The sequence below is a fragment of the Danio rerio genome, chromosome 10, assembly GCF_049306965.1.
Source record: "Danio rerio strain Tuebingen ecotype United States chromosome 10, GRCz12tu, whole genome shotgun sequence".
NCBI classification, from domain to species: Eukaryota; Metazoa; Chordata; class Actinopteri; order Cypriniformes; family Danionidae; genus Danio; species Danio rerio.
The window spans coordinates 11,922,648-11,949,125 of record NC_133185.1 but is presented as its reverse complement, the minus strand read 5'-3'; the positions used below and the strand labels follow the sequence as shown (position 1 = coordinate 11,949,125).

At 34.5% G+C, this 26,478-nt stretch overlaps 2 protein-coding genes across 7 annotated transcripts in view; both read right to left on the bottom strand.

Moving 5' to 3' along the window:
- kiaa1958 (KIAA1958 ortholog) overlaps positions 1–8,151 on the bottom strand; it is a 31,509-nt gene extending 23,358 nt beyond the window's left edge. For all 6 annotated transcript variants that reach the window (XR_012386157.1, XM_005155611.6, XM_005155612.6 and 3 more), the window contains exons 1-2: positions 7,964–8,151; positions 3,395–4,406 (exon numbers count right to left, since the gene is read on the bottom strand). Coding sequence is in view for 5 of the 6 variants with exons in the window: in XM_005155611.6 (XP_005155668.1) it covers positions 3,395–4,406; positions 7,964–7,969 (1,018 nt within the window). In the remaining variant the exon portion in view is untranslated. The remainder of the gene's footprint in view (positions 1–3,394; positions 4,407–7,963) is intronic.
- A 2,294-nt stretch (positions 8,152–10,445) lies between these two features.
- On the bottom strand, positions 10,446–25,875 carry hsdl2 (hydroxysteroid dehydrogenase like 2). Its single transcript, NM_199599.2, is given in 11 exon segments — positions 10,446–10,697; positions 10,784–10,912; positions 11,470–11,610; positions 11,719–11,790; positions 11,984–12,178; positions 14,148–14,246; positions 14,537–14,640; positions 15,608–15,722; positions 15,822–15,920; positions 23,362–23,525; positions 25,775–25,875. Coding segments are annotated over 11 exon segments (1,248 nt in total). The 5' UTR covers positions 25,792–25,875; the 3' UTR covers positions 10,446–10,584.
- Between the last annotated feature and the right edge of the window lie 603 nt (positions 25,876–26,478).

The following is a 26,478-nucleotide window of genomic DNA, read 5'->3' as shown; positions in this document are numbered from 1 at the left end:
GTCATCACTTGTATAAAGACATATATAGACATGTTAATGTAATCTTTTTTCTGTTAAGTTTTATCTTTTTAATAATAAGTTTTTATTAATTAATATAATTATAATAATAATAAAACTGCTTTTACTATTGATTAAAATAAAACAAATCTGTGAAAATACTAAAATGACAAAAACATTAGAAAAATGAAAAAAAAGACAAAAAAAGCACACAACAATTTTATTATTTGTTTAAACTAATAGGTAAATGCTTCTGAATATACAGTTAGAAGTCAGAATTATTAGCCCCCCTGAATTATTAGTCCCCAATTTTCTCAACACATTTCCAAACATAATAGTTTTAATAACTCTTTTCTAATAACTGATTTCTTTTATCTTTGCCATGATGACAGTACATAATATTTTTCAAGACACTTCTATACAGCTTAAAGTGACATTTAAAGGTTTAACTGGGTTAATCAGGTTAACAAGACAATTTAGGGTAATTAGTTATTGTGTAACGATGGTTTGTTCTGTAGACTACTGAAAACAAATATAGCTTAAAGGGGCTAACAATTTTGAACTTGAAATGGTTTTTAAAAAATTAAAAACTGCTTTTATTCTAGCCAAAATTAAACAAATAAAACTTTAAATATTAAAAAAAGAAAGAAAAATACAAAGGGGCTAATAATTCGGACTTTAACTGTGTGTGTGTGTGTGTGTGTGTGTGTGTGTGTGTGTGTGTGTCATTAAATTATATTTTTATAATATGGTTATCATATTTTATATTAAGCTCTGAATGACTCTTACATCTACATCTTACATCTATTTTTGACATTTTTGATCTACAATAAATCAAAAGAGCATTTATTCAATATTTTATATTTTTTACAAAAAAACTGTTGTGAATAAATAATTTTAATATTATTAAATATTAATAATATTAAATACTATTAAAATGACAAGCTGTTTTAAGGAGACCAACAAATAAAAAATTCATGTCATGATTGTAGTCATCTTTTGGTAATGATACTGCAATGCTAATGCCAATGCAATGGCAATGATATTCAAACATTTTACAGTTAAACATACACTTAAAAGGGCAGTATGTCAGAATTTTTAGTTATTATTTGCCAATCTCTAAACAGCTTGTAACAAAACTTAAACCTTTACTTGACATCCTAGGCTGCCTCTGAAGCCTACAAATAGATTTTTATGTAAAGTATTTAAATATGATATTTATGCATATGTCACATTTACGCATGCTTATCTGATCCATTGTATTCCAAATTCTTATAATGTTGTTATAATAATGATTCTTATAATGCACTGTGCACTCTCGCTCAGCACAGTGGAGATTTCTCTAGTTATATTGTTTTAGTCCTTTGGGATGCGGTGACACACAGTCAAATATTTCTCAGAACAGATCTGCCACTTTTGACGCTCATAAACAGTTATAAAGTCCTCGTGCTGCAGGAATTAGGAGGTTTGCTGAAGGCGAAGTTGTGGTGCAGTGAGGAGTTTGCGTCTTCAATAAACTACGACAGTTTGCGTTCATTGAACGGTAAGAATGATTAATAAATCCATATGAAACAGTCCCTTAAAAGTCACATCTCGCTTTCAGTTTCAGTTTTTAGTTTCAAAGCCCAAGTGAACCGCACTCAGGCACACCTCTTCCAACCGGGCCAGGGCCAGCCAAGTGAACCATGCCTGAGCCCGATTCAGCGCACTCACACTTCTCCAGGAAACGGGCATGGGCACGGTTCAAATAGCATAGTGTGAGTAGGCCCTAATTGGGGTTGAAGCTAAACTCTGCAGGACACTGACCCTCAAGGACCGAGTTTGGACAGGCCTGGTCTATAGTCTTAAAATAATTGACAATAAAACTATTATAACATTGTTTTAATGTCTACTGTCTTTCAACATGATGATGGTCAATTGCAGATCTTATGCAAGCATATTCATGTCGCCGTGATCCTGTTTAACTACTGTTTTCTTTCCGCCATTAACATTCACGTTTAGGTTCTTGCATGTTAAGGCTTGTGCACACCGGGATGATTATTAAGCACAATGAGGTATATGCAGAGCTAGTGTTTTTCAGCCAATGATAAATTTCTGGTGAAAGCTTAATGTAAATATTTTCATTTTCATAAGGTTTAACAGCATCAATGTTATTATGTAATTACAATAAATTCAGTTTAATAGACTAAAGCATGCGTTCAGTTGTTTAATCGTAATATTAGATGAAAAGACTGTATTCGCTAGCGCTGTCAGGATCAGCAGGTGAGCGCAGAAACTTTATTGAAAATACTGGGGTAAACATATTCTAAAGAGATGGCGGACGAAAAAGGAATTTAATGCAGTGCTTCTTCTTGTCCGGTCTGGACACACTTCATATCATATATCTATCAGGAAGCAAAGATCGCTGATTTTTAAAGAAATAAGACCTTAAACATGGCAGTTTTATAATGGAAAGACAGTTGCTGGAAGTGAAAATGTCCCAGCATGCACAATGTTTTGTGTGTGAACAAATGTAAGCACAAACAATAATAATGCGTTCACACCAAACGTGGACGAAGCATCAATCGCGTGTGATTTACATGATTGACATTCCGCAGCACGAATGGCACAATTTGTGTGAATAAAGAGACATGAGTTAAGCGTTTTGTGCATTTGAACTTAAGCATAGATTCGCGTCAGGAGTTTTCTCTTGTAGGGGCATGATTATGACGTTATGCTTTTTGATCCTGTAGAAAATCCTCTTGCAGACACCAGACAACAGCTTATCAAACTGGGCTCGGCTCAGTCAGAGGCATCACTGAAAGCCTCCATCATCCAGGTATACTTTCCAAAGGAGTTTATAAACTCACAGAGCTGGGTGCACCTCTGAAAGGATCTAGTGGACTTAGACATGGTGCCGAAGAAATATACGCTGTTTTTCAGCGTTCTTAATGCACATAAAACACAGCTATTCTCTTAATAAAGTCCATGTAAGCCATTTAGCAACAAAGCTAGAGTCACTGGGCAAAAAGAAGTGCAAATCTGCATCTATAGTAAAGTGAATTTGACGTGCGAATGAAGTGAGTAAATGTCCGTGCATATATTCGCACATGCCGCATCTGGTTGAACGCAGCATACGAGGGGAACTGTAACTCATTGATTGGCCACTGGTGTCGCTAAAAACAAGTTTTTTATTTTTATTTCCTTTTGCCGTTTTGTAAGTGAAGTTAGAGAGAGAGACTAGGGCAAGATTGAATAAGGTCTGTGAGTTGGGAATCAGAACGCTCACAGTGCAGTTGTGCTATATGTTGCTAACAGCACTGATAAGTCTTTCTAAACTTGCATACAGCCACTTTAACCAACAACATTCTCAACAACATACACTTCTGTAACATTTCTTACACAGAAGGCTCTTTACCTGTGTTGTCTGCTCTCGCTTCTGTACTAAGTGCCTGTGCAGATAGAAGATCCATTTCTGGGTTTGCGCCAATCGAAGCCTCTCCGTAAGACAAAGACGGTCTGGGATATTCATCTCTGTGCAGGACACCCATAGCGTCAATCCGTCCAGGATGAGGTAAAGTGGGCATACTCTGACTGCACGCTGGATTAGAGTTCATGTGCACTTTATTTTGGGTAACATGGAAAGGTGCACGCAGTGGCTTGATCATGGAAGTAGGAGAACTGTCCAAGGGAGATGACGACACCCCCATTGAGTCTCCATCTATGGAAGAAGGTTTCTGGGACATCAAAGGTGTGCTCTGGAGGTTCGGTTTGGGCAACTCGGTAGAGCGGTTTATCTCTGAACTGCTGGGAATCTGTGGATTGGCCAAACTGTAGTAATCTTCGCCTCTTTCTTGTTTGATTTTCTTCAAGGAGGGGTCAATACTGTCTTCATGTCCCGTCCCTTTTCCATGTCTTTTCCTGTGCGAGATGTTTGGCGTGTGATTGAAGTCAGAATCACCATCTTCATCAGTTGCTGATGATTCACAGACTATGTCGTACAAGTTGTTGTTATACTCCTCGCCATTATCGTCCATTTCTGAAGGTTCACTGCAGTTGGAAATATCGCAGGAGTCGTGGATCTGATTGGAATCGCCTTTGTTTTTTTTTCCGAGGAATCGATCTGCCGAGGAGTTTTGCATGGCGGCGGCGGCCTGAATCATAGTGTCTGTGTTGATGCTCCGACTTTCCTGGAAACACATGCGCTCCTTGTTTCCGGTTTTGCAGGTGGTGTTGAGGGGCCAGTGGTAGGCATGCCCGGCGCTGCAGCCCCACAGGGCCGTGAGGGTCCCATGGGAGCCCTCGTTCAGCATGTGTTTGAGGTTGGGGATCAAGGTGCAGATTGTCCCGTGACTGTGGGCCCATTTCACTAGTTTAGCGAGGTTGTCAGAGGAAGTGTGCAAGCAGTCCTCCATGTTGAGCCTCCTCCCCTGGGATGACAAAATGAATAGATTTTTTCAAATCCAATTAGATTTGCATATCAAGCCAACAAGAATTGAAAACTGCCTCCCTAATAATAAAATCATTAGAATGTTCATAATATGAGCTAATATATGATTTTTTTAACAAATGATACATTTCCTAATATGTTTTTCAGTTTATCTTCTGTGTAATTTATTCAACTGGTTTTTAAACCTACAATCAAACAAAAAAAAACAAAAAAAAAACAATATGTATTGCATTTAGAAATTAGGTGAATTTACATTTAAAGAATCAAGTGACATCAAATACTAAGATGTTCATATTAAATTTCCAATTAAGTATTTTACCTCAGTCTTAAGCAAAAAAACTCTTACGCAAAAAAGTCAAATTTCTGAAAAAAAAAAAAGTTTAATATAATAAACGATAATAAGCTGAAATAAATACACTTCATAAAAGGGGTTAAAGGTATTGATTTACCCAAAGTTTAATCAATTACTCAACCTTATACCATTCAACCTTCATTTTACAACACTGTAAAATCCAACAGTCAACTTTATCAAATGAAATGAGTGTAGTTAACTCAAAATTTACTGAAAGTTAATTAACTCATCTAAAAAGAGTTTTGAACTCAGTGTTGAAGGTAATGAGTTAATTAAATAACTCATCATTTCTTCAACTTAAATGGAGTAAGTTCACAGGTCTCACATAGATTAGCTTTTTTTTTTTTACTCAAATGGTTTGTAGCAATCGGTTTCCTCAAATGGTTTGAGTTGCCATAACTTTTGTGGTTTTACAGTACTCAGTTAGTTTGAGTTCTCTTCGTTTATTGCACTGTAATACCCAACAGTCAACTCTACCAAATGAAATGAGTGTGGTTAACTTAAAATTTACAGAAAGTTAATTCTACTCATTTGAAAAGAGTTTTGAACTCAGTGTTGAAGGTAATGAGTTAATTAAATACCTCATTACTTCAACTTCTAAGTTCATTACTTCTTACCTCATTACTTCAACTTCTACCACTAGTTTACAGGTTTAAAGGGAATTTTCTTGGAAATGCATTATACTGTACACTTCTTTATAACACCCAAGATTAAAAGCAAACAGACTTCCAGACAAAAACAAAAAAGTGATGGAGACAGAGTGGGCAGGCAGAAGCAAATCATACCCATATCTCCGGAAGCTGTTGGAAAATTAAACCGTTTTGGGATGATGTGCGTAATGTTATTTCTGTGCTATTTCTGAGTTGTTTGGATATAGAGTTCCAAGGACTAGGCATGGGATGATAACCGTTTTCAAGATATACCATGGTTTGGAAAAGTCAAGGTTAAAACAATTTATGTCAACATTATCTCCAGCAGAAATAATATTCAAAGATGCCATTTTAAATTGTAAAGAAATCTGTTTTTGAAACAAATGAAGAGAGCAATGATTCATTTGAATTATTTAGCCTGACATATTTACTGTTTCATAATACTTTAAGTGGGTCTTGAAATAAAATATACTAGCTGCGTCCAAAATTGCCTACTTCTCAGTAGATACTACATTTAAATTTGAAATTACAACTCGACTAATAGAAAAGTACTTTCAATACAGTATGAATGTGAGTAGTATGGATAAAGCTTACATCTGCCATTTCATCATGATCACGTGACACACCCACTTCACTCTTATTCATGAATTCTCTCACGGTGCATATTGGGAAAGCGTAGCGTGCATCGGATGAACACTTAAGAATCTTGATGAAAGTAGTAGGTCATCTGGGTACTTCTCGCATACTATTTTTCGATATCTATGAATTCAGACATACTACATACTCGCATACTGTTTTTACCATTATATATAGTATGGAAGTAGGCAATTTCAGACACAGCCATTGTAATCAAAGTGGAAAAACAGTTTTTTTTTTTTTTTTTTTTACCCAGAAATTGTAAAAGAATATATTTCAAAGCAGTAATCACAATACCGTGAAACTGTGATATTTTTATCCAAGGATCTCATACCGTTAGAATCTTATACCGGCCCATGCCTAATTGATATATGTTAGCATGTTTTTGTTCTGTATTGTAAAAAAATTAACTAAATAAAAATAAAACTTAAAATAAGTAATTTTGGCGTGTCTTCTGTAAATCAACTTAGAAAGCTATCATATCTAAAACATATTGATAATATTCAAAAATTTATACTCTAAACATTTTCTGACAAATTGTCTTTTTTACAAAACATAAATTGACAAAACAATATTCTTTTCTAAAATTTTTATAATCACATATTTATAGAATGAAGTAAATATAAACATTTTACTAAAACCCATAACTAGGGCTAAGCAGAATCTGCAGACATGTTTTTGCTATTTCTGCTCAGGATTTTTCAAAAAAAATCTGCAGATTTACGCAAAACAATTTTATGAGTATCATAAAAACTTAATATATTAAATAATAAATAAATAATACATTCTAACTTTTATTTAATGTTTACAGTGAAAATCCTATTAGATCCACAAATATTTAGTAATCATAGCAAGCCTCTTATATAAATTATCTAATGAAAGATAGAAAATAATACTCAACAAACTGTAATGTAAATAAATCATATAAACATTTTAATATTACTAATTTTATGTCACTCTGCAAAATTTTTTTAATTAACTTAAAAATTGAATAAATATAAGTTTACACAAGTAAATACATATACTCAACGATGGGCTAAAAATCTGCAAACAATTTGCAGATTTCTGCGCACGCAGATTCCGTGTGGGCCTACATAACTAATAAATCCAGAGTAAATCATTAAAGAAACTAAGAATTAAGTGGTCTTGTTTTTTGTTACCTATATAGCTTCTATAGACCAGCCAAATACTTTAATTAATTGCTTTAAATGTCTGCCACATTATATTTAACTGTTCAATTTTAATATTTCATAGGATTGTATTTTTTCTAAAGAAAAGCAGATCATTAAACATACTTATTTTAATCAAAAATTGTAATGTGATTCTACCTGCAGCTTAATATTTTGCTGGGCAGCTGAAAAAATGGACAGACAATAAATAAATCTATGTATTATTATATCAGTCATTCTGCCCCTTACGATAACATACTATACCACAATGACATATAATAGTATATTAACAATGCTATTGAGAGATTACTTTATTAATTTACCAAAATACTAAAAGGTACTCCCGACAATACTTTGCTATCAAAAAAGCACGTTAAAAACACGACTTTTTATTAATAGAGTAACCTGAAGACACACCCCTATTAGCAACAATAAACTACATCCCCACCCACTGCCATTGTTTACAACATTATCACTGTTCACACTATGTTCAGTGTTATAACATGTAACGACAAAACCTTTACGTCTATGTGTAACGTTATCTTTAAAAACAGCACGAGCGATTTGCATAAACAGACAAGTTTTGCTTTTCGTGGTCACATTAACGATATTAGATTTCAAAAGCACACAAAACTGTCCAGAAATGTTGACAGCTGATTGGGTTTTGACACGGAGCTCGTGAGTCTGATCATCTGCATAAACACAAAGAGCCCGGAAAAAAGCATCATACCTTCATTCGGGAGATTCAGCTCCAATGTCCGCTCACGTCTGCTGCTCGCCGCCTTTTTGTTCGATACCAAACATCATTTGTCACTGGAAAACTGTCATTTATCCGCGGTTTTTCAATATTTGACAGTATTTTATAGAAAAGCCATCAATTTAGCTTTTAATGGACGTGAAGCGGGTGCTTCCGCTAACACCGGAAGTACGTGTCCGAGATATATGATAAGACAGTGTTGGCGTCGTAGTATGTCTCTTAAAATAATGATAAATTTAATGCGAAAAAAACCGTATATGAATGTGTAAGTGATGGTTAAATCGACGTGTAAAAAACAGCTCATGTGCAACACGTGTTTAAAGTAATTAAACAAAACTTTCAGGTTTTATATTAATTTCAAAAATGTTTAATGAAAAACGAAACAGCATTAATTATTTGATAACGTTTGGGTTAGGAAAAAGTCAGGCAAAATACATTTTATTTTTCATTGTATGCTAATTGTTATAAATCAGAATATTTCAGATTGTTAGTCTCTTCTTCTGACTAGAATTAGTTTCACGTGAAGATTAGTCAAAGAAAAGTAGCATCATAAAACCCTTTTCCAAGAATAACATGAGCATAATTTGTTATTCTAACGTTAATATGATATGCTTATGGAAACTTTTTCCTGCTTTTAGTAGTATTAAAAGCAGAATACAAAACTTGAGATGCAAATTTAACTTTAGTCTAAAACAGGGGTGTCTAAACTCGGTCCTGGAGGGACGGTGTCCTGATGAGTTTAGCTTTAACTTGTTTGACACACCTGGCAGGAAAAACTCAATTGCTAGAGGGAATTCAAACTCAATTCCTGTAGGGCCGCAGCTCTGCACACTTTAGCTTGATTTCTAATCAAATACATCTGATCCAACAAATCAAGGTGTTTAAAGCTGCGGTCACAGTAGAATTTGAACATGCGAAATTCTGTTGTACGATGCTGCATAAAGGGGCAGGATTAAACTAGATGATCAAGCACTGCACTTTTCTTCCCATAGACTTCCTTTTATACACACACGAATGCGTCAGACTGGAAACGCAAGATCGTGCATCAAGTTTTGCAGTTCACTGCCTCGCAAAGTTAAAGCTTGGTGAACTCTGACCTTCAAAATCGCATCACTTAACTGCATGAGACCAATCGAGGATCAAAACATGACCTCTCTGGACAGGAATTTTAAATATAGACCAATCGCTTGCTTATTTTAAATGTCTAATCATCTTGTTTAATCCCACCCCTTTTCGCATTGCCGTACGACAGAATTTTACAAGCTTAAACTCTAGTGTGATTGTGATATTAGACATATAAAAAAGTGATTAAAGCCCCAGTCACACTGCACTTCTTTTCCCTTATAGATTTCCATTTATATGCACGCGAATACCTCAGACCAGAAACACAAGCTTGTGCGGCAAGTTTTTGCAGTTCACTGCATTGGAAAGTTCAAGCTTGGTGAACTCTAACCTGCAAAATCGCATTACATGATTTCATGAGACCAACTGAAAAGCAAAACCTCTCTGAACAGAAATTTAAAACATGGAGCAGTCGCTTATCATCCTGTAAAATCCCGCCCCTTTTCCCAGCACTGTACAACAGAATATTGCATGCAAAACTCTAGTGTGACTGCAACATGATCCATATTTTAAATTTCTGTCCAGAGAGGTCATGTTTTGATCTTCAATTAGTCTCACACAATTATGTGATGCGATTTCATAGGTCAGCGTTCACCAAGCTTGAACCTTCCAATGCAGCGAACTGCTAAACTTGTTGCAACAGCTTGTGTTTCCGGTCTGATGCATTTGCGTGCATATGAATGAAAGTCTATGAGGAGAAAAATCTAGTGTGACCGCAGCTAAATACTACTTGAACACCTTGATTAGTAAGAGCTTGATTAGCTGGTTCAGGTGTGTTTGATTAGGGTTGGAGCTAAACTTTACAGGACACTGGCCCTCCAGGACCGAGTTTGGACACCCCTGGTCTAAGAAGTTAAAGCCTCTCTGTTATCCAAAAGGAAATGACAAACAGATTCTAAAAGTTTGGCTTGAATGAATTCCTAGATTAGTTTGGTTAAAAGGTTAATTATGGGTTTAGCTCCGAGGTTGACATTTGGTCCTCTGTTCACTAGTTCAACATATTTAAAGCATTTAATAGTGAAATATCTGCAGGAAATTTAACCACAGATGCAGTGAGTTAGCTATGCAAAACAAAAACTTTGTCTCTGCCCACTCCAAAGAAGCACCATGAATCATTATTTATATATGTGCATTTGTTTTTTTTGTGTGTGTGTGTGGTATTTTCCCAACTTAAAATCAAACCTCCTCATTGAGGTTCGGTTTATCTTGTTTTAACAAAGATTTCTTTGAAATTCCAAAGGGAACAATACATTTCACTTTAACTTTCAATCACTTTCAGGGCCAGTGCTGCAGTAAAAGTGGGCAGCCAATAATGAACTCTATGCTACTTGCATTAAGTAAAGAAACTATAACTACCTGATAGTTCTTTATTAAAATTAGTACAATCTGAACAATTAGTTTAATCAAAAAACACTGATATAGAAAAGAGGTCATCATGTACATCTTGTAAGGCAGGAGACTGCGTGATGTGTTCACAGTTTAGACTTCATCATGGCCATCATCTTCTCCAGTTTGATGGCAAGGCCCATGTCACCCTTAATAGTCAGCTTTCCAGACATGAAGGCCATGGTTGGCTTTAATTTCCCTGTTGATGAAGAACATTCATTAGTGCCTCAAGTTTTTAGATTTAAAACACAACACCCCATAACTCAATTTCAGTGCTTCTTTTACCTCCAAACATCTTGACAAAATCCTCACTGTCCATCGACATGACAACATCAGCTTTGACAGGAGGTTCCCCATTTCCAGCACTTCCAGCATCGTTCTTCAGGTCAAGATACCAGACTCCAGCATGCTCGCCTGTAAATAACGGCAACAAATACAAATGCGACTCATCTTTTTTTTAAAGTGTGTGTGTAATCAAAATTTAGCTTATTTTGCTAAAACACATTTCTTTTTCTTTAGCTAAACAATTCGTTGCAAGTTAATGGTAAAAGGGCTGTGATTAGGAATCATAATGAGTCTGTAAATCAACAATTACCTTTGCAGAAATTGAATTAATACCTCAGATAGCTCAATATCTAATAATTAGGTCATTATATTTATAATATGAAAAATAAAAAAACACTATGAGGCTATAATACTGCAATTGCCATTTCATAATCTGGAATGAATATCCCATAGTTTGGATTTTTTTTCAGATTATAGGATGAAAAAACATAAGAAAGTCACAAAAGAGATTTTGTCATAAATAAAAAAAAACTTGTTATACTTATTATGTTACAATAATTATTTACCAACGCACGTTACTTTTTCACATGTGGCTTTTGCACACTTTTGTTTATTATTGGAAAAATATGACATTTTGAAGACTGAAAGGCCACAAAAGCTTAAAAGAACTCAAATAGTTAAAATACCTGCCAAGTTAAATTTGTACACTCCTTGTGTGGTTTTCACCATCTCTGGACTGATAATTCCTCTGATTGTATTGAACATCTCAGAAACTGGTCCTGCGGCAACGGGATCTGCTTTTGCAGTTGTGAACGCCGGAGTGGCACCTGAAAAGAAATATTGAAACTAACTGAGAAGACTGCTGAAGTGCACTTAGAAGATGAATACCAAGCAGAACAATACTTTAAATGTGTTCATTATGACTTATAATTCACCATGTGCCTCCATATGCTTGACTAGATCCTCAGGCTGGCCGTCCAAGAAAAAGTCAGGAAGCAATGGATGACCTAAATAAATAAACACATTCACATTTTCCAATAATATATCATTTCATTGAATACAGAATTTTTAAAAATACTAGAATTTACTGTGGAGGAATGTTTATACAAACATATCAACATATATTCATCGTTAGTAAATTTAAAAAAAACTTCTTTTTTTTGCCATCTTAATGTGAAAAATCAATCATGTAGAACCGACCTGGCTCAACAGCATAAACATCAAAATCTTTAATGCCCTCCTTTTTGAGAATGTCCTCATCAATAACAAACTGTCCGGTGAAGCTGGTGGGTTGTTTGAAGATGGCGTATGCTGCATCAGCCATGATCTCCACCTTCCTGCACTGCTTGCCAACCTCAGAACCGCCCAACATGTCCATGGCAGCCGTCTGAATGGCTAAAGGTAATAAGCATTAGAAAAATTCTTATCAATATATCGATGAGTTGTATCAATAATGAATTGCATCTAAATCCATAGAGAATCGGTTGGTTCATAAAGTGTAAAGTCCGTGTGAAATCAAAACTCTGTAGCTTTTTTGTTTTTTGCTAGCACACATTGTTATTCTTAAATTCAAGTTAATCCAATGGAAAATAAAGTTTGTTTGAGTTATCTCCAATTGAAGTCTGAGTATTTGCTTTCATGTTTGGAGTTGACGTCAGTTTGATATATTCCTTTAATTTCTGTTAACTGAATACTAAAGGTTTGCATAAAAAAAATTAAAGCTTTTTTAGTACAGCCAGTTATTATTATTTTATTATAGAACTGAGGACTTTTTCATTTGTTTGTCTCTAGTATCAGATTCCCTTGTACTCTATTGTGTTGTGTTGTTGAGAATTGTAAAATTTTACTGGTCTCTAAAATATAGATGACATCGCAACCAGAAAATACCCGTTTAAAATACATCACTGTAGGTTGTTTTTACCTGACGCCATTGATGATGTGCAAAATTCAAATAGAGGGCAGGAAGTGATCGCTATCAGAACACATATTGTTTATAACTGTTTAAATCAGCCAAAATAAGAAATGCAGAATAGCTTTTACAGACTTCCAAAAGTTTTTGCACATAAAGGGGAGAAAGTTCAAGAAACTGGCTGAAAAACATAAGGCGGCATGTAATAAACATTTATTTAATAAATCCATCTGTAAAAACATTTTTTGAAGACGATAATAAAGATAATAACAGCACCAATAAATATTATATACAGGCCTAGTTATGTGTATAAATATGTTAATGTGTTATACAAAATTCAGATAAATACACCAAAAAACACACAAAATCCAGGAGTATATAAATAACGTACTCTGCCATGTGATCGCTGCAATGAAATCTCCATCTTGTTTTGCAATAATCCAAATCTTTACTAGCAATTTGGCAGAATAAGCAACCCTACCATGAACATCGAGATGCACAGCAGCAGTGAATGTTTGCTGACGGTAAAATCAGATCGAATAAAAAAGAAATGTAACCCTAGTGACAAAACTTTATTGTTACTATTGTGGAGGACTTTTCTCCCCTTACAAAAATAAATATATAATAATGTAGACTATGCATCCTTGCTTTTGTATGCTGTCATCTTTTATTTCGTGATATCTGAAAGATATCCACATGGGGAAAACTATAGTAATTTATAACAAACATGTTTTTGAGCCACATAGTAAAGTGTATAATGTGTACAACTCTTTGTTAATGAATGCTGCAGAAGACTGCAGCATAGTAAACTGATAAACTGTAATAAATACGGTAACGTTGTACAGTGACGATATATTTACTATGACAGTTTAATTAGTAATTGTCTATAGTATGCTTCCAAACATGTAATGTAGTAGCTTATACAGTATCTACCACCTCAATGACAAATAAATATATTTTAGTACAGTTGAAAACTCGGCCCTCTTTATGATAAAAGGATCATGCCTAACATATGTGGTTATTTTATATATATATATATATATATATATATATATATATATATATATATATATATATATATATATATATATATATATCCTTAAATATGGCATAAATCGCAAAAATACAGACATTCCCTAATGTTTTCCATTCAGTTTTTTTTACATCTTGCCCTCCATCTGAATTTCATGCATCACCAGAACCATGTGATCGAATACAACCTAATAAAATAAAGACTTTTGGTCGAATGGCTTAAAACAGCCCTAAGTAGAGATAAATATTAGGAAACTATTTCAAAATTTCTTCTTAATCATTCAGAATTTGAAGGAATTTTAGATGTGGCTAAAGAAATTGCAGTTTGTTTACTGACTTTCAACACCACTGTATAAGACGACCTTTAAAACAGCATAAAGAAGGCACAGTATTTAATGCCTGATGTATGAAGCCCATTATTACCTGTCTTTGGCCATAAGGCATTAACGGCAATGGATCCTCTGAACTCTTCTGCCATTCCCAGTACACACATGGACATGCCATACTTTGCAATGGTGTAAGCTAAATAAACATAATGGAAAACAATGAACATTTCCTTAGTAAATAATGGCACTGAACTTAAGTATTTTTGAACCAATGGGTCTCATTCCATAAAAATACGTACACTCAAATATAAGCAGTGAAATGCAACAGATTACAGAAGAATGAATTTTGTGTGCTAATGCACGTTGTGAATTAAGAGAAAAGTATTCATGAGAAGTTCCAATGTGTGTATAAACACGAAGAACATATGCATTTATTAGTGAATGAGACCCAATGCTCTTGTGCACTGAATGTGATCTTCCACTCACCCGTGTGGTTTTTGAACCAAATGGGGTTGAGGTTGAGAGGTGGGCTGAGGTTTAGTATGTGAGGGTTTTTGCTCTTCAGAAGATGTGGAATGCACAGTTTAGACCTGTAATAAAACAGCAGCCACAGTTAGAGGAATAGCGCAGGTTCAAAACTAGTTAAAAGGGCTATGAATTTGTTGGTGCTAATTGCCTAGTGTTGAACTACAGTATTAAAACAGGTGTTTAAATGACTTGCCTTTGATTATCTTTCCCCTCTTTCCCCTCCCCACACTTTCCTGTCTAAACTCTCCACTATCTGTTCCAATAAAAGGTGAAAACCCCCTAAAAGATAACTATTTAAAAAGAGCTGGATTAAAAAGTGTTGTAAATAATGTTAATTTTCTTGCCCAGACTGGTTGTTCTGCTTCATAAAAACTCAATATAACTCAACAGGAACCACAGGTATTACTTTTGTTTTGTCTGTCTAAATTTTTATTTTAAAAGTGCTGGTGGCCACTAACTACATTTCCATCCACCTATTTTTATACACATTTTAGTGCAAGTAATGTGATTTGTTTTTTAACAGATGATGTGATTATTAACATACTGAAATCTTTCTTTTTTTGTCATTGTATACAAGTTTGGGACTCTGCTGAAGTCTGTTCCAAGATGAAAGCATCAAAGATGATGTCATTTGCTACCTTTTTTATGACGTGCGGCTTGCACTGACAGGTGAAAATCCAATCTATCTGCTTACACTGCAGACATGAGAGCATGATTCATTTCAGATGAATTTCCACAAATGAACAAGGACTGACTCTAATTTGAGTGAATCAGAATCTGTGTGATTTTTTTTTCCCTGCTTATATGTAAAGTGTGTATGGCTCACAAGTGGCCAAAATGTGGTTTGTTCACATATCTGTGTTAATATCCCTCTTTAAAGAGTAAAAACAATCTCTTATAAATATCTATTGACTTGAAACAAATGGAAACCTGAGAGTTCTGTACTGCAGCTCCACTGATGCTCTGCCTTTCAGGTCAGAGACTAAAAACTATTAATAGTCAATGTCATAACATAGTATTTACACTCACGTCAGGTATGTTCCCCTGAGATTGATGCCCAGCATGAGGTCAGCCTTTTTCATTGGAGTCTGAAGAGTCCCTGTTAAATTGATGGCACTGGCATTGTTGACCAATATGTCAATCCCTGTCAACAGAATGAGGGGAAAAATTAAAAATAAATAAAAACACAAACTTGTGCTAAAAAGAAGAGTCTAAGAAGAACAGACATGGTAGATCCAAATACCTCCAAACTTCTCCACAGCCTGTTCAACAGCATCATTGATCTGCTTCTCATCACGGACGTCCACAATACACGGCAGTGCTTTCCCTCCAGCTGCTTCAACTATCAAACACAAATACAGCAAAACAAAAAAGAAATAGAGGTTAGATGAAATATACTTTGTGTTGGGGTATCAATTATTTACCCAAAATGTTCAATATTTTTTTGAATGTTGTTTGAACGCGATAACTATAAACCTATATTATGCTCAGTGGGTTTTAGTTTTGGTCTTGACTGATTTATCGATAAATAAATTTGACATCAACACCACCAGTAGGTGGCAGCAAGTCACAAGCTTAAAGGGGGCCTATCATGCAAAAATCACTTTTATAAGGGGTTAAAGCACAGTTGTGTGGCAATAGTCTGTAAATATAACCAGCCACTAACAGTTAAATGTATTAGTTTGATTTTTATAATCACACTTCATAAAAACAGTTTGCAGAAACACTTTGCCATACTCCCATTGAACAGGGGGAAAGCCCCACCCATTAGTGACATTCTCTCCCTCATTAGCATAGGACAGGACCTTAGGGTGCTTTCACATCTGTAGTTCGCTTCATTTGGTCCGGACCAAGGGCAATAAATAATACATTGTTGCATTTTCTGCAGTCTTTGGGTTGTTTTTACACCACATTGCTGGCTTTAGTCCGAACTAGTTGAATCGAACCAAAATGCAGTCAACTGACAAAATCCACATCTCTCATTGGCCAGATGTTGTTGAACATATTTCCTAAACTGCTTATTGATTGGTCAGAATTCTGGTACGGGAAAATGCCAATGAAGTCCCTCAGGTAAACAAAACCGGCAGACACAAAATGTCGCTTTTTTACTATGAAGGAACGACTGAGCTGACTGACTGTATCCCTGCTTTAGACAAACTATACATTTCAAGAATGAAGTGCGGCTGCGGCTGGAAAACAGTGTTTTAATGCATCGCTCGTCAGTTCAGGAGAAGGCGTGAATTAATTTAGCTAAACTGCAACATGGTCATCTTGCGGAAATATTACTAACGATGCATCAGGTAATGTCCCCCCCCCCTCTCTTTTGGTAAAGCGCTGTCAACAAATATTTTTCCTCCATATCCCATAATGCACAGTGCATCGGCCTACGGCAGCTGAATTAGTCCAAAAGGCGCAGTACTTTTTGTGGTTGGACCTGTTTTAGTACGAATTATATTCTCACCAAAAACTAACCGCTCCAGGGTTCGTTTGAAAGCTTCCTGAGACCACCTCTTCAAGCAGGTCTCGGTACGCTTACTTGGTCCACATTTGGTGCGCACTCGAGTACGATTGCTGCATTCTCACCTGCCCAAACGAACCACACCAAAAGGGAAAACGAACTCTAGTGCGATTCAATCTAACTAAATAAGGCAGGTGTGAAAGCACCCTTAGTCTTGTTTTTGAATCTGCCACTAAGCTGACACATTTGTAGTTCTGCCCTCTTTTGAAAAGAAGACTGGGAGCACCACAATCTGATTAAAATTTAAAGTGACAGTGACCAAAATGGCATGATCAAAGCCAAAAATGAGCAGTTTCAAGGAGTTATAAAACATTATTTGTTTGGTATTTATAGCTGAAACATCAAATACACACTCTAGGGACATCAGAGACTTATTTTACATCTTGTTCTAAGGGGCATAATAGGTCCCTTTTAAGGCTCACACATGGAGGATTTTCAGTGATGCGAAATAGCAGACATTTAACGCCTTACAACTAAACAAAGAGCACTAATGTGAGCATGAACACCAACACAAAACTTCAGGAGTAAGAACATCTGTTGAACATTATGTTGAACAGCACCTTGTGTCCAGGGGTATTTCTGTTCTTCATTAAGCACTATCTAACATCAGGGAGTGATTTTGCACATTCACTCCGATCTGATATATCTGATATATCACCTATTCATTCATTTTCTTGTCGGCCTTGTCCCTTTATTAATCCGGTGTCGCCACAGCGGAATTAATTGCCAACTTATCCAGCACATTTTTACGCAGCGGATGCCCTTCCAGCTGCAACCCATCTCAGGGAAACATCCACACACTATGGACAATTTATCCTACCCAATTCACCTATACCGCATGTTTTTGGACTGTGGGGGAAACCGGAGCACCTGGAGGTGCAACCCACGTGAACGCAGGGAGAACATGCAAACTCCACACAGAAACGCCAACTGAGCCGAGGTTCGAACCAGTGACCTTGCTGTGAGGCGATAGCACTACCTACTGCGCCACTGCATCGCCCCTTGTATTTATATTTATTACATATTTTATATATATAATTTATAGAAATTGCTTAGGTATGAATGCTGATAAACGTTTTTGATACACTGCAAAAAATGGTTTTCATACTTAAATTTTTTGTCTTGCTTCTAGTCCAAATATCTTAAAATACTTAAATCCAGAAGCCTTTTCTAGACAAGCGAAACATATTGTCTTAATTTAAGAAATAATATGTCAAAATTAAGAAAAATTTTTCCTTAAAACAAGCAAAATATTCTTGTTTTTCCTTTCAATATAAGATTATTTTGCTTACCCCATTGGCAGATTATTTTGTTGAATTGTAAAAGCTCATGCCTTGGTAAAATTACAATTTTAATACTATTATAAATGAGAAAAACAATGTACAAAGTCTATATACACCATCTTTTACATATTTAGCATCAAACTTATACATATTAAAACATAAAAAAATATTTCACAAGATGTCTACTGTAAATGTAATCAAATAAATGCAGCTTTGCTGAAGTTTATTTAAAAAAAAAAGCTATAACTCCTGCAAATTTGTTATGTCAAGTCACATTTATACAGCCAATATAAGCGGACCCTTTGTTGACAGTGCATGCTGGTACAGCTATAAGCAGATGTGTATAGTACACTGTGTTCAACATGCCACACACATGGTCAGCAACAAATCTCCTAATAGGTTCAAGCATTCAAGTGATGACTGTTTAGAATTAACAGCCAAGCAGTCATTAATCAAGTTTCCAATGGCCAGCATGAAGCCTTGGCCTTGTGTCAACAATCCAGGCAGATGTAAGTGTGTAACGTAGACTGGAATACATTCATTGCACACTTCAAGTCATTTGATATCACCCAGTCATAATATAGATGCTATAATAATCTACAGTTCATATATTTTAAGTGCTAAAACCTTTGCACTACTGTTATCTTTATTTATACAACAGTTCTGTCTGGTTCTTGAATCTGATTGGCTGATAGCCGTGCAATGTTCTGCAAATAACAGCACTTGTCCAGCCTCTTTACCCTTGTGTACTACTCTGCCTACATACAGCAACAAGCAGAGGATACTCTACAGTTTGACAAATACTACTGCTGTTGGGCAACATACTGTATTTTTGAGGCTTTTTTAGTCAAGAATGTAGTTGTTTAGATTGCAACCATGAAATTTATTTATAAGGAAAGTGCCTATTTTAAATATTTATAATTTCGAAAAGACAGCACATCGGCGGCCATTAGCCTGTCTTTAGCCCCTTTCACACAGTGATACCGGTAAATATCTGGAAAATTTCCGGAACGACTTTACCGGTATATTCAAAAAAGCGCTGTTCACACAGGCGAGGACGTTACGGAAATTTTCCGGAAAAGAGCATTCACACATCCATTCCAAAATACCGGTAAATTCTGACATCATTCACCACAAATGAGCTTTAAACGGCTGCGCTTGTATTTGTAAACATTTGACTAAATTACAAACTCTGTGGATGATCAATATTGTGAACAACTTTCGCAGGATCACTTTCGCATGTCGAGATGTTCATAATATGTGCGTGTGCAGACGCTCACAGGCTGTTTCACAGGCACACGCAAAGCTTGAAGGTAAACAAACAACGGCTTATCATAAGCATCTCATCGATGATTATTTACACAGTTGGCATTAAGAAGAACATATAAACGTGATCTAACTAACTTCTAGAAGCTAAATGTGTCTGGAAAAATATTCAAAGGCTTTTATTCTCACAAACCACGCGGGCGTAAATGCGTCTGACTTTTGTGATTGGCTAAAGCAGATGTCTCACGTCAGCACGTTCTAGACGTGCACGCGCTTATTACGACAATCTTCCTTCTGCATTCACACAGCGCAGCATTCCGGCAAATTGCCGGTAATGTTACAACTTCTCTTTCCGGAAAATAGCCAGAACGAGTTTACCGGTATTTTCAAAAAGGACCTGTTCACACATACAACCTTTTTCCGGAAAGGTCTGTATGTGTGAAAGGGGCTTTTGAGCTAAGACGGTTGATGATGTTTATCCACAAGATGGCAACAGACACCACATAATAAGTCCTAAAAGAAAACAGCGCAGTTTTAAACTATAGCTGATCAAATCATTATTAAACAGGTAAATGACTTTCTAACTCGATCTCTCTCTTTTGTATGTTGTAGTGCTGTATTTATACCATAGTTTTATTGTAATCTCTCGATTGCAACAGTGAAATACTACAAGATATCTCTGTAGACCAGCGGTGGGCAAATTTTTTAGACCTGAGGGCCACATCAAGTTTTGCAAACCAAGTAAAGGGCCACATGTCAAGTTCTTCAAAAAATAACTTCTATTTATAGTGGCAGTATGCAAGAAACATAATATCCAACAGAAACATGTCACATTAACACAAAACAGATTTTTTTAAATATTATTAAGTCAAATTTACAAGTCAAATTAATTTGCACTGCTATTTATATTTACTTATCAATCATCATAAAACAATGAAATAATCCTATATAAAATATAATAATAATAATATTAATGTAATAATTTTTACAGTGGAGAATAGAAAAGATATTGTCTGATAGAAAAAGATCTCATATTAACACATTAAAACTAATTCTTAATGTTTACTATTCAGTCAAATTTACAATAATCTAATTTGCACTGCTTTTAGAATATACAGATCAATTATCATAAAACTTGATAAAACCATAAATCCTTCATAAAATAACCTTTTAAAGTGGATGTATGCATGGAAAATATATTCTGTGACAAAAATTAACACATTTAACCAGCAATTATTATATTATTTGAGTCAAATGTACAACAATCTCATTTGAGCTTTTATCAATATGTTCATATCAGTCATAAAACAATGAGATGAAACGGAAGAAGAATCTTAGTCTTTGTTATTCCAAGTCATGTTATTATGAGTGTGTTAATGTGAACATTAGGCCTGGTCCCCTCTCTACGCAAGGGTGTCAAAGTCTGGAGTCTGCTACGTCAATGCAATGAGTGCAATTGTTTGTATTCGATACTTTATTATTATTATTTTCCATATCTGTAATGCCTGTATTTTGGCATTTTTTTTGCAGTCCACTTAGAATCCAACATGGAAATCAATGTTTTCTTTAATGGCATTGATTGTTTTGAAACTCAAATGGCTCTACCATGCCTGTGTTTTTATTTCTGTAATAAATATTTCTGTCAAGCTAGGATTTTGAAGGTTTATTGTGGGTATGTTGTTTGTATAAAGAAATCTGTGTTACAAGTTAATCAAAAATTCTAATAATAAATTATATTTTGAATTGAAAGTTTTTGTCTTGCGTTTACATTAATTTTACATTCATATAGCCAAGATAACAAGTTTCAGTCTTTTAAATGCAATTAATTTTTTTTAAAAGTGTAATTAATTAGTTAATTTTTTTAATCGATTGACAGCACTAGTTATAATTATACTGGTTGTACTAACTGTACCGCGTGCAACACTGCCATCACATGGCGTTCACTTGTAATTGCATCATTAATTTACTAATTCTGAACCAAACCGTTACTCAGAAGCAGCATTTTAAAAACTCCCTCGCGGGCCGGATGAAAGTGTTTAGTGGGCCGCATATGGCCGGTGGGCCGTAGTTTGCCCACCTCTGCTGTTGACTGATGGCATTTCATGCCATTCAGCCATATAATCTTAAAATGTGAGCAAAATCAGCTGTTTTGACATCACTTTATACATTACGCTAGAGAGTCATTCAAATACCAGCTCTAAAGTGACGTTGGTGAAGTAGCAACGGCTTCTGCTGTTCTGACATCAGCTGCAGATGTGAAGAAAGGACGGAGAAAAGTAGTTCCGATTACAAAAGTTTTTTTAGACCCTTGTGTTTGATTTTCTTTTTTATATACTCGATTATGCCATCAGACTGTTGTATAAACATAATATAACACTCATAGCAGTGCGGTGTGGCTGTATATCATCACTGGTGGATCTCCAAGACCTTGTGCCAATGCAGTGCCCATTTACAGCCACATCAGACTGCTACTTGTGTGATATTTCATTCAAACTATGAAACATTATTGTGCCAAAAAAAGTCATGCACATGTTTATTAAATGTTAAAAGATTTATTTTCCAAAATTCAATATTTTCTTACTCAGACTTATCTTATCTAAGATAAAAAGATAAATTCTTTCTTCAGTCAAAAATAATTTTTTTTTTTTTTTTAAACAAAACATGTAGGATTTTTCTTCATATAGTGGACTTCTATCGTGATCAGTGGTTTAAACTTGCAAATTTTAGTTTTAGTACAGCTACAAATGACAGGGGTGTCCAAACTCGATCCTGGAGGGCCAGTGTCCTGCAGATTTTAGCTCCAACTTGCTCAACACAGCTGCAAGGATGTTTCTAAAAAGCCTAGTAAGAGCTTGATTAGCTAGCCCAGGTGTGTCGGATTGGGGTTGGAACAAAACTTTGCAGGACACCAGCCCACCAGGACCTAGTTTGGACATTCCTGCTTTAAATGATCCCAGGGTAAGGGTCTTACCCAAGAATATGACCATTTAAACAAGAAAATGATAAAAAAAAAAAGAATTACATACATGTTGACCATAAAAGGTTGCATTCAAGAATGTGCAAGAGAAGGTTTTGTAGTTAAAAGACATTTTTAATGACCAAACAATGAACAAATTACAAATTGTTTTGCTAGGTAAGAGATAATATAGCGCCTTTTGAAGCTTCTTTTAAACTGCCTTATTGAAGTTCAAACCACTAAGCACAATAGAAGTCCACAATACAGATATTATGGAATTTTTACCTCAAAAAGCTTAAAGAGATGAAAAATTAACATTTGCCAATATTTACTCACCCTTTACTTGTCTCTCTTCTGTTGAACACAAAAAAAAGCTATTTTGAAGAAAGCTGGAGATCAGTTCTGTTGACTTTCATAGTATTTGTTTTTTGTACTATGGATGTCAATGGTTACAGGTTTTCGACTTTCTTCAATGTATAATTTTTTGTGTTGAACCGAAAAAAGAAACTTATAAATGTTTAAAACTAGTAGAAGCTGAGTTATTAGTGAGTAAATAAGTTTTTTAAGGTGAACTACCCCTTTAAATTTGTTTTCGACTTAATAAAGAAAGAAATGAACATCTAGGATGAGTAAATTATCAGGAAATCTTTAATTTGGAAGTGAACAGATCCTGCAAGTTCATTGTTTTGCTTCTCTACAAAGAACATGTACAGGAAACGTGCACTCTGTGATGCTGATTTTTGTTAAAATAAACTCTCACTCTCTGCTGCAGCTGTGTAGATGGTGCCGGGGAGTTTGGGATGTGGATCAGCTGTTTTGGCAGCGATGACTACATTGGCTCCATCCTGCGCAGCTTTCAGAGCAATGGCCTTGCCAATACCTCGACTTGCTCCGGTGATGAAAATGGTGCATCCTGCTAACTTCCTAAAATGAACAAATAATCATTTATTAATCAGATTGTTTCATAATCAATGCACGAAACAAACAATGATCTTCAGATATAATTATATTCTTATGTAAAGTCTAAAATCAAAGTTAAACAATTTATTTAATAGATATGCATATGTAGGTATGTTTATCACATTTTGTTAGTGAATTCATCTGCTGAAGGTTTTTTGGAAGTAAAACATATATTCTGTTTCATAAAACAACAAACAAAAAATAACTACAAAGGTGCCATGTTTTCAGATTTTTTGCCTGTATTATGTCTGTATTTTTCGTGTATACTGTATACACATGAAACAAATATAAGAGTTTATTTATTATTATCATATATTGTTGTTAAGCTGTTTCTGTGTTCTACTTTTCTGGCATTTAACCAATAGCGTCTCTGCTACTTTACTGTTCCTGTGTGAAGTCAAGAAAGAGGTCTAACTCAGTGCTACTGCATAACTATAGATGTGTAAAAAAAAATAATGACTAATATATATATATATATATATATATATATATATATATATATATATATATATATATATATATATATATATATATATATATATATATATATTCAAGTCCTGATCGGGAGGTAACATACGATTCCGATTGAGTCTGAAACTACATGATCGGTCCCGATCGGATCTAGACATTTTATATATTTATATATATATATATATAGATAAATATATATATATATATATATATATATATATATATATATATATATATATATATATATATATACATACATATATATATATACATACATACATATATATACATACATACATACATATATATATATATATATATATATATATATATATATATATATATATATATATATATATATATATATATATATATATATATATATATAAAACACACACACACATACAGTTGAAGTCAGAATTATTAGCCCCCTTTTGAATTTTATTTATTTATTTTTTTTCCAAATGATGTTTAATTATTATGAAGTAGCAATTATTTTTTTAAAGGACAAAATTATTAGCCCCTTTTAGATATTTTTTTTTAATGTCTACAGAACAAACCATCATTATACAACAACTTGCCTAATTATCCTAACCTGCCTAGTTAGCCTAATTAACCTAATTAAGTCTTTAAATTGTCACTTTAAGCTGTACAGAAGTGTCTTGAAAAATATCTTGTCAAATATTATTTACTGTCATCATGGCAAAAATAAAATAAATTAGTTATTAGAAATGAATTATTAAAACTATTATGTCCACAAATGTGTTGAAAAAAATCTCTCCATTAAACAGAAATTGGGGAAATTGCACATAATCGAATGATGGACAAATTTGTCAGTATGATGAACCACGATAATCCTCCCTTTTTTATATAGTCCAAGCGTTTGCAAGCTCTATTAAAGCAGGATTAATTCAACCCCGGTGTTACAGAAAAAGATACAGGAAGTAATTTTTTACCAACAGTGATCAGATTGCATAACCAAAATCATACTAGATCAATTGTGCTGAATTGTCACAGTTATTAGATATGGACAAGTGTTTACTCATTTGAAACTAAGATGTGCAGTATACATGTAATTTTATTATTATACATATGTAACTTATTTTATCTATTTTTAGTATGGAGAGCACTGCTGTGAAGTGAATTTCCTTTTGAAATTAAAAAAGTCTAACAAACAATATTGTCAAAACAACTTTTATTTTAGATGTGATTCTTTTTATATATAGTTTCACACACACATAGAAATCTTTTTTCTTTGTTGTAGTATGACGTGTGTTTCTATTCTCTCTCACAGTCTCACTCACACACACACACACACACACACACACACACACACACACACACACACACACACACACCTATCTATTTCTGTAGTTCGTTTTTGTCCTGTGTGTCCTATGGTCCAGTCTTGTATAACGCTATTGTCTGTCCAGTTGTTTGATTTGGCATTCCTTGACACTTGCGCGTATGATTTTAGGGTAAAGGTCAAACTACTAAACTTAGATAAACACTAACAAGATATGAAACATGTTTCTACAATCTTCTGAAATGTGCATAATTTTCACTAGACTGCAGTGTAATCAGCTAACGTTACACTCTTAACGCAAGGCTGCAGACTTGTTAAAATCGGTCCAGTTCTCTCGTGTCATTCACAACTCGGAACACGGACTTTATGTTAGTCTACGTGATTTAATAAAGCGTCCTATTATAAAGCACACAGCAAAAATACTGTTGAAACTCACCCTGTGTTCTGCAGCATTATTGTGTCTCCTGGATGATGTCTGATATGGGAACGCAATGATCCAGAGGGGCTCCTGGTGACACATTAAACTCAACACTGAACGTCTGGATGTGAGTCGCCCTTTACTCTAGAAACAGAATCCACAGCGAGTGCAGTACTTCCGGTAGCTGCAGGAACAACAACACTGGAGACTGACTGAAGAAATAATAAATGAATGGATGAATGGATGAATAAATAAATAAATAAATAAATAAATAAATAAATAAATAAATAAATAAATAAATAAATAGTATTCAAAATAGCATTTAAATAAATAAATTATTCAGACGTGGCTTTAATACAGTGCTGTATTTACTGCGTGTATTTGAAATGTACACGTCAATATAAAAATACTTCTAATTTGCATATAAATTACCTAATTTAGAGAAATTAATAATATTATTATTTCATAATATTTACGTTGTTTTAAATAATAACATAGCCTATTTTTGTTTGCTCTTCAGGTAATTATTGGATTTAAATATGGCTACGTCTTTGTAACACACCCAATAACATGTTAACATAATTCTAAGATAAATATCATTATTAATTTTTAATAAAGCAAACTATAATTGTTATATTGTTTGTTATTGAACGTATAAAATAGTCAATAATGCAACTATATAATAGCTATTATTAGTAAATAAAAAAGAGTATCGGTCAAAT